Source organism: Seriola aureovittata, chromosome 18 (assembly GCF_021018895.1).
Source record: "Seriola aureovittata isolate HTS-2021-v1 ecotype China chromosome 18, ASM2101889v1, whole genome shotgun sequence".
Classification (NCBI taxonomy): domain Eukaryota; kingdom Metazoa; phylum Chordata; class Actinopteri; order Carangiformes; family Carangidae; genus Seriola; species Seriola aureovittata.
The window spans coordinates 18,488,147-18,497,450 of NC_079381.1; the positions used below are offsets into that span (position 1 = coordinate 18,488,147).

A 9,304-nucleotide genomic window follows, 5' to 3' on the forward strand; every position below is an offset into this window, starting at 1 on the left:
AAACAGGATGAAATACTGCACTTGCTCAGGGCTATTTTCAGCTGCGGATTGATACATGTTTGGTGACTTGGTGGGCCTTTTCAGCAGCAAGACTGTGTATGTGGAATTGACTGGAAGTGAAACTGAAATATCCATGTTCATTGCAACGAAGGAATATGTCAGCCAGTGCAATGGTGTGGCTCACCGGTGTGTTTCTAATAGTTTTGGACAACAGTGGAGCTCTATGGCACAAAGAAATATGCTATATCAGGCTTTGGCTACACAAGCGAAGAACAAATTCTTTGCTTGTTTTGGTTTAAAAAAAAAAATTAAATATCATCAGTGTTATCCCCTTTGAGTCTCTTAACATGTGGTACAAACGTAATGTACATACAAACAGGTGACGAATTAAAGGGAAAACCTGAATTAATTAATACAGAAACATAAGAAATGCAGATACCTCAGATGATACAGTTAAGCAGTTGACTTCCTATCATGCTCCATGACATAAAAATGCTGTGTCGGCCCAACTGACCTCCATTTCAGACTAAGATGGTAAAAGGAAAAGATTTGAGTGATTTTATTTCATGATAAAACATTTCTGTCCTGATGGGATTGGTCTCTACAAGGATGACAATGCTGCCATCCACAGGACAGGAGGGTTCACTGAATGGTTTGATGAGGACAAAAACAATGTAAATCATATGCTGTGGTCTTTGCAGTCAACAGATTTCAACACCTGTGAAAAGCACTTTTCAGAGTGTTACACCAGTTTCACCATACAAATCATATTCAACTACATAACAGGACTGTGTTTATGAGCATTTCCGATATAAAAACAAACAAACAAACACCAGAAAACATTAGAAACTAATGTGTCTAAAAGATGTTCTAGTTGTATTTTGGATTTTACTGATTGGTGGTGCTGTGTTTTAGATTGTGACTTTGTAGCCCATTTAAAGTATTTTTCTATAACATTAAATATTTATAACCAAACAAAGCAACAAACAAAGTTCAAGTTTGGAAAAAAAAAACATCTTTAGGTTGTATTTACTACGAGTTTAATACTCAAAAACTGTGTGGGCGTTGTCTGTGGCCCAGTAACACAAAGAAATGCAAAACGTAAGCACGTTAATGCACCATTACTTTCCCATTTGTTCAAATGTCATTGTGCAGTGTTCATTTAGTTATTTGGTGTTTAAACCCTAAAACTAAATATCCATATCCATACTAAAAATATAGAAAAACACCATCCATTATTTAGCTTCAGAGACATTTCCTGTGATGCAATATTCATCTTATTACATTTCAAAACACAGAATGTATGTACTTAACTGTCTCAGTTACGACTGGTTAAAACCACGTTGTTATGAAAATTGCAAAAGAAAACTGGGAATTCTCCATTTCATCACTTGGTATAGAAAATATATCGTCTCTATAAGGGCTGCTGTACCATGTACGACAGACATCACATCGCCTGCACAGCACATTTATTGCCACTGGTTAGATATTTATTATCTCTTGTTACATATTTCACTCCACTACAAACAAATTATTTACAGGCTGTGGACTGATACTACATGTTTTAAAATCATGTTTTCAGCTTATTGTATGATTGTATTGTATTTAGCTTTGTGCCATGATCACAGTATTGCTATAACAAGCTTCATCCAGTGGATGTCAGTCCTCCTGTTTTTCTCTGTGAGCTCTGGACAGCTCGCAGCACCTCTGTTTGAAATGAGGTGTGTAATAAATCCACATGTGAAAGACCAGAATTAAACATCTGTTAAGGCTCAGTTCAGTAAAGATGTATCTGCAGGGGGGTGGGGGGTGGGGTGACCACCAGCTCTAAACCATCCCTCTGACTCACATCCAAAAAAGGTTTCTACTGAAGTGCTCACTGCTCATCCAAACAGTGCAGGTCAGAGAAAAGAGCTTAGAGAAACAGAAGTAGGTCGAGGTCTTCATCATTTTTATCTAGGCTACGCCTGTTCCCGACGGGTGTTTGGGGATAGCCTGAGGTTAGACCTGAGAAGTGAATCAAAAATGGAATGGGTCGATTAAATAGGGCAGATGTTTCTTTTGCTCTCTGCAAGTCAGGAGGATAGGCCTGAAGTATTTTCTCTAGCAGTGTTCAGCAGTCACATTGGGGAATAGAGTGCAGGGAGAGAAATGCATGACAAGACAAGGAGCTTGTTCATTATTTGAACTGAACAGAAGGCTATTTTTCATTTGTAACATACACTAGCCCATATAGTCTCCAAATACATACTTAAATACTTCTGTCTCTGGCAAATAAGGCATCACTTTGTTTCTTTGTTAGACATTTCACAACAGTTTGTGTCTTTGGGAAGAAAAGGGTTGTGCAGTTTCACTGACTATTATTGGCTACTTCAGATCGTACTAACACATTATTATTATTAGGCACCAAGTATCACATTAAGTTTATGTATTTAGTGTACAGAATGTATTTTGTTTCTACTCTTTATATAGCCTTTAATACTTAGTTTTACACCTAAATACCTGTAAAACTCAATACATTTCCATGAGCTTCACATGTGCTAGCATGATCTTTTCTAAACTAAGATCTAGTGAACATGGTGAATCAGCATGTTTGTGTAATGACGTACATGTTCAGCTCAAACCAAATTTGTTTGGTGAAAAAGAAAAAAGTGCTTTTTCAATTTCAAAGTGGATTAAATTACACTTTACAATATCATCAGTACATTTAATCTCCCTCCTCACTTTTGGAGTTAGGGTCAGTGATGCACCAGGACAAACAAAGGCACTGTTGTGGGATGAAAGCCCGGCCACCATCGAACACACTTCACTGATTGGTGCGCATCAGTCGAAATTGGAAAACCAGACTATGAAGTGTGAGGACACTGGACCCAGCTATTGTACATAAACACACTGGAACCATCTATTGTACATAAACACATTTTTATTCAGCCTGATATAGGTTACACATGGAAAAAAATCAAATTCTAAGAGAACTACTTCCCTTTGTGGAGCTAATGATATGACAGTTTTAAATCAGCTTCAGATCCCCACTTGACAGCTTTCAACATTAGCTGCCGTGGGCTGTGAGGAATTAAGCATAATCACATGCTACGACTGACCTGAGGCTTTTTTTTTCTTTTTTTTTTTTTCCTTTCTTCAAAAAATAATACAAAAAGAAAACATATCCCCTCAGCACTCATTATATGTTTTCTCACTAAAATGATATGGAATGTTATCTTGGAAATGCAGGTAAGAAGAAAACTGTTCTCTGCAACTCCAGAAAACAAGATAAGAAACGGAATTAAAAAAAGAAAAAGAAAAAGAAAAAAAAAAAATGATTCCCAGAAGTCTGTTCCCAGGCTGCTACTGTGTGTGAGGCATTAAGAAAAACACCACCTCAGTCCAAAGTGTGTTCAACAACAAAAACAACTGAAACCTGCTGCTGTGATTCAGTCTCATTATCCTCAAACGTGGATATGAACAGGAACCACAAGCCAACCACGGTGCTCAATAGTACAGAAGGTACATTAAATTTACACTGCTTGCAGATCAGCTTTGGAGTCTAATATGTTAGGACTGACAGTCAAAGACACAAAGCAAAGACTGATGAGGGAAAAGAGGGAGAGGGTCTTAACATTTAACTAGTGTTAGTCTTTTTTTTTTTTTTCCGACTTGTAAATTTCACAAAGTGCAAATTTTCATTTATATTACATCATAACCAATTTTAGAAATTGTTCATTTTCTATTATATAACATTGAAAAATGGTTAATTCCACATACCCCCAACCTAGCCATAACCAACCCCCCCACCCGCCGTGTCCCACCAGCTATTCATCAGAATATTAAAAAAAAAAATAATAAAAAATAAAGAAAAAAATAAAAGGAATCACTAAATACATGCTGCAATGACGCCCACCAATTTGTTTGAAACTTGACCAAAGCCTCCTTTTTGGCTCCTCGAATCTCTTACAGTACACTGTTACTGTCAGCGTGCGTTTATAGTTAAAATCTATATATTAATCTATCATTAAATAGTATGCCTCTTGCACAGTCTTGCATGCACTGAAGAGCATTTTGGGCAAGCTGTACAAGAAGGAGAGGCGTGTGGACGGACTTGCTCAGGCTGTAGGCTCCGGGCCAGGTCCAGGCACTCTTTCACCACCTGTAAACGGTTTTTGCCCTTTACTCCTTGCAACCATGTCAGTCCAAAAGATGGTTCTCCAGTGTGTTTTTGTCGAGTAAGCATTTGTCTGTGTGTGTTTGTGAGAGTGTGTGTGTGTGTGTGTGTGTGCGTGTGTGTGGTCCTAAACTCAGTTTCACAAAAGAACTGTGTAGATCACTGAAGTTTTGTTCCAAGCTTTCGCTGTCTGTTCCTAGAAGAAGAAAAAAAAAAAAGACAAAGAAGGCCTGAGTCATGCTTCAAATGCAACAGTGTCAAACATACTACAGGCCTGGTCACACCTGCATTTAAAAACACGTAAATTTCATAACACAATCAATTCATTTCAGTGTACATTGTAGGAACAAGAGGATTTACCAAAGGGTTGGGAAAGGAAATCCATGCAATTCGTCTGCATTTAGTTAAACTCTGATGGACGTGGACCTGCGTATTTTTGCCGTTTAACAATAGCAAGCTGTCGTGACGACGCTGACCTTTGAGGAACCACAGCTTATTAGCTGTGTTGAACCATCCTCTTTTATTTAACCTCCTCTGTTAGAGTATAAACTAGTCTATTTCAGAGGCATGGTTTGGAGACAGTTACGAGAAAGGGGACAATGTCACAAATACTTCTTTTGAACACTCTTTGTGAATATCTCATTAGAAAATGAGCTGACTAGCACTAGTGTGTTCCCAGCTTGGATCTAGCACAGCCTGTGTCACCTGCCTAGGACGTGTAGGTAAATTTCACTGTGCCACATGTGCTTTAATGGTGACAGATGTGGTGTAGTGGGTGATTCTATCTTCATGACAGTTGCTTACCTTGCCTCTGATCTGGTCACTGTATACTCAAACCATAAGATGTTGGGGATCAGGCTTGTGTCTCGTACCAGGAAGTACTCTGATATTGGCCTATGAGACATAAAAAGGAAATTGACAGAATATTAGAGAAACCACAATGGTCCAATTTTATCCACATATTCAGCCTGAGGATGACATCGTCTTCCCCTGTGACACAAGAAGACGAGAGAGAAATGAGAATGCTACTTACCACGCTGCTATTTTGGGGAATAATGGTGTCAGCACCTCTTGTGTGATAAAGAACCAGAGTATGCCAATCGAACTACCAGCCACTCCACCACAGAAAACCTGGCTCCAGGTGTGATACAACAGGTAGACTCTGAGAATGAGAGAGAGAAAAAGACAATGTTCAAGAAAACACAAATAGCACTTGGTGAGGCTGCTCTAAATTAAGTCCAGCAACATGCACTTAAAATAGTAACAAACTTGATGTGCTCACACAGCCAAAACGACATTGTTACAAAGGAAATAGTACAATGTGGTTTCCTGTGAGCAGGCTGGTCAGCCAAACAATATTAAAAAATTGTCTTGTCCACATGCCCAAAGTACAATGGTAACGGTAAACTATGTAAACTATCAATATTACCGCATATCAATCAACATTTCTGAAAATGTGCCGGTGCTAGCCAGCTGGCTAATTTTAAACTGCAGCCCGTTGGTGAGATGTTCTGAAACCAATGATGTGATGGTTAAAAATTAATGACAGAGAAAAACATTATGTTATAAAGACAGCAGCAACAAAATAACAATTCCCAAGATAGTGCACAGTGGACAGTCAAGTTCCCCTCTGAATTTCTCCATGGTATCTCTTTTAAAAACAGATGACAAAAAATGCACTTGCAAGGAAATTTGTCATACACAACAAAGGTGAGCCATATTCTAATATGACCACACTGTATTTAGCCAGGCTCTTACCCTCCTCTACCTCATAACGCTACCTGTGTTGCACTGCCTTATTTTAAAATGTCTGGATGTTAAAGGTCTGCTCTTCTGTATTCACCTAAGACTATAGGATTCATCTGAAAGATTTGAAGGAGGTGGGAAGGGGAGGGGGGAGGGGTCAGTCCCTTACCTGCTGTATGAGACTGATAAGGCCATGCCCAACAGGATGATGGACAGTATGTGTCTCCACAGCAGGTCCACACATCGAGCATTGTTCGTTTGATGCATTCTGAAAAGAGATTAAAAAGAGCTCACATCAAGGCATCTACTTCATGCACTTCATCTAATGAGTGATTATCAAAAAGATTAATGTAATGCATGTAGTAATGAAATACATGCCCTGTAATAAACCCACTAAATAACAGATATAAATACAAATATTATGCTTGTTTAAAATGAATATAATGTAATCATCACTGACACAACCCATGTATGCATGAAAATTATTCAACACAGCTGGGAGTTGTATAGTCTTTGTCGTTTCATATAAAAACATGTCAAGTAAAATTAAATAGCTGCTTAAAATCTCCAACTTGAAATTAACAAAAAACATATTTGATCAATTTGTGTCTTTCGAAGAATTTCTTTCGAAGTCTTTCGAAGTCTTTCGAAGAATTTCACAGCTGCGCGTTTCTACGGTTAAAATTCCCCCCACGGCAAGAAGAAACAAGCTCACCTTAAATAAAGGAAAAGAAAGAAGTAAACAACAAAGAACCAGATAAGCTGGGAATGACTGGAGGGCATCCCATACTCTGTGTGCAGGGTTGTGTGAGCCCCTGCAGAAAGAAAACAGAACCTGATTTAAATATTTAAGTACAATAAGGAGTTCATCTCACTTGTTAGTATTAATTCAAGTATTTTCGTCAGGATTATCAACCAAACCTAAGTTTATAACTAAAGTGAGAGTAGTGGCATTCATATCTGTCATTCTTATGGCAATTAGGATTTGCATATGGTTTTTACATCAATGTGATGAAGTACCTTGATTTGTCAAGTATTCAACTTAGATAACAAAATATATTCTAGAGCTGAAACTTTTAGTCAAGCACAAGAAAAATAAACAGTCGCTATTTTAATATTCAATCATTTGTCCTTTTTCAAGCACAAAAGCTTCTCAACTGTAAAGATTTACAACTTTCCCCTGTTTTATATCATTGTAAATTGAATACATTTGGGTTTTCGACTGTTGATCTAAAAAAACAAGACATTATAAAACATCAAGGTAGACTGTGGGGAATTATACTGGCCATTTTTGACTACATTCTTTTTACAGACATAACAACGAATTGACCAATCACAAAAATAACTGGAAGATTAATCAAACAGTATTAATCATTAGTTAAAATGCTATTATTTGAGGCACAACTTTCACTTGAGAGTGTGTAGTACATAGAAATAACAGGCTCTGCTCATATAACAATCAAGTGTGATAGACATCAAAATGGCCTTTTGTGATACTTTTGCATCCAACCCTGCTAATTTCACATAAAGACAACAGCTTGCTCCATCACTCACCTGCACATGGGCGCGGCTCTCTGAGAATGTGCTTCAGCACCCAGTTCACCCCTTCATTCAGGATGAGCCCACCGAAGAAGGAAATCTGTAAAAAAGAAAAAAAGAAAAGAAAAGCAGGTTTACATATGAGCAATTACAAACTTTTGGCCTTCCTAACAGCACTGCTCATGCTTTTGTGAGACAGCCAAACAGCTTCACAGAATGTCTTTAAATGTGATGATGCTCTTTTCTCGAAAACACAAGTGTAAGTGCATGTGCAGGACTCACCGTGTGCAGCTCCCGTTTAAACACTATAAGTGTAACAAAACCCACAAGGATCGCTATCGGCAGGAGACTGATGTAGGCCAGCACTTGTCCCGTCAGATCATCTAAAAACACAGTGACACAGTACTAATGTTAAGACATATTAAAAACCCCAGTAAAGTCACCTAGTGGGAGTGACACTTTTAGACAGTCAGTGAACCCGGATGACTGAAATATTTAACTGTGAGCACTGGTAAAAAGCTGTTGTGGTGGAGTAAGTATGCCATCATCAGGGGACAATTAACAGGGGACAATATTTCATTTGGTTAATTAGGACAGCTAGGTGCAACGAGGGTTATGCTAGTTACACTAATCAGTACCAGGCCAAAGAGCTAGTTGCTGCGTTAGCATTAGTCCTGGCTACAATGCTGTAAGGTGAAATAGCTAGCTACTTCCGCTACTGTTATAAATAATATTTTGAAGTTCTTAACGCCCGAATTGTGTCGAATAATTCTTATAAGACGCGGTATATTCGATAAATCCTGAGAAATTATAGCAAAGTCGATATTAAGACAGCTAGCAAGCTAGCTAGCCTTCATTGTGGACATTATCGCCAACTGCGCATGCGGCGTTGTCTCACAATTTTGCAGTACGGTCTGCGTTCCCCGCTGTGTTCGGGGTTTTACAGCGTCTCACAATTTGGCAGAGTCACCGTCGGCCGTGTCCATTCAGTAGCAAGAAAACACACGCATTGCTCGAAGATTTCATAGCGGCTAGTGGCTTACCGAGTTTCAGTAGTTAGAGGAAGATGTTGAGCTTACTTACCCTCGGGGAACTCTACGTGTGTCAGAGATATGGACCGCCATCGAGGTGGTGCCGAGCACTGCTCTTCCAACGCCATCTTACCCGGACACAACCGGGCAGTCCCAGTGTAACGCCCCAGACACGTGTCCAACCAATGGTGAACGGAGCTCCGTGTTCAAACGGGCCCCGGCAGCAGAGGAGTCGTCCAATCCCAGCTGCACACTGGAGATGAGATATTCTGCCCATAGAGAAGAATTATTGAATGAACAAAAAACACAAAAGTCCAGCACTCCATATTAACGCAGCGAACTGTACTCATTCAAAAAAATAAAATAAAATAAATAAATAAATAAATAAATAAAGTAAGGGATTTTAATGGTTAATGAAGACTACAAATAATTTTCCACCTGGGACATAATATCCTGATCAGGTTTTTGCTGGTTATTTACTGTATGTAGAAATCTACACGTGGATTCCTGTTGATATTAATTGTTTTTGTGTTTTGTGATTATTTCATTTAATTAACATCAGGCCTGTTATTACTTATGTATTGCTAATCTGTTGTTTGTTTCTGAGGATCAACTTGAAAACAAAATGATGCATTTCAATGGATATATCCTCATATTAAAATTTGAAAGGAATAAATAAATTTCAGATATTTAATATCTGACAAAAAACAGCAGACTGCTGACAGTTGTTTCTATTATTTAATCATCCTTTTTATATCAGTGAGGTCCCCCATCTTATAAGATTTTTGCTTTTTGATGTTTCATTACAGAAAGTGTTTGAAACCCATGA

At 38.4% G+C, this 9,304-nt stretch overlaps 1 protein-coding gene across 1 annotated transcript; it reads right to left on the bottom strand.

Moving 5' to 3' along the window:
• Positions 1–2,903: 2,903 nt before the first annotated feature.
• Positions 2,904–8,650, bottom strand: dolpp1 (dolichyldiphosphatase 1). Its single transcript, XM_056404389.1, has 8 exons — positions 8,528–8,650; positions 7,727–7,827; positions 7,460–7,544; positions 6,621–6,720; positions 6,075–6,173; positions 5,193–5,321; positions 4,964–5,053; positions 2,904–4,355 (listed from the first exon to the last, which is right to left on the bottom strand). Exons 1-8 carry the CDS (start codon positions 8,601–8,603, stop codon positions 4,319–4,321), a joined length of 717 nt encoding a protein of 238 aa, XP_056260364.1. The 5' UTR covers positions 8,604–8,650; the 3' UTR covers positions 2,904–4,318.
• Positions 8,651–9,304: the final 654 nt, after the last annotated feature.

What these genes read in the sequence shown, in the direction of transcription:
- dolpp1 (XM_056404389.1), bottom strand. Translation starts at nt 8,603, where the DNA reads ATGGCGTTGGAAGAGCAGTGCTCGGCACCACCTCGATGGCGGTCCATA. An exon ending in ACACGTAGAGTTCCCCGAGG is followed by an intron (nt 7,828 to 8,527) that starts GTAAGTAAGCTC and finishes CTGTGTTTTTAG; the next exon opens with ATGATCTGACGGGACAAGTG. An exon ending in TTCCCCAAAATAGCAGCGTG is followed by an intron (nt 5,054 to 5,192) that starts GTAAGTAGCATT and finishes TATGTCTCATAG; the next exon opens with GCCAATATCAGAGTACTTCC.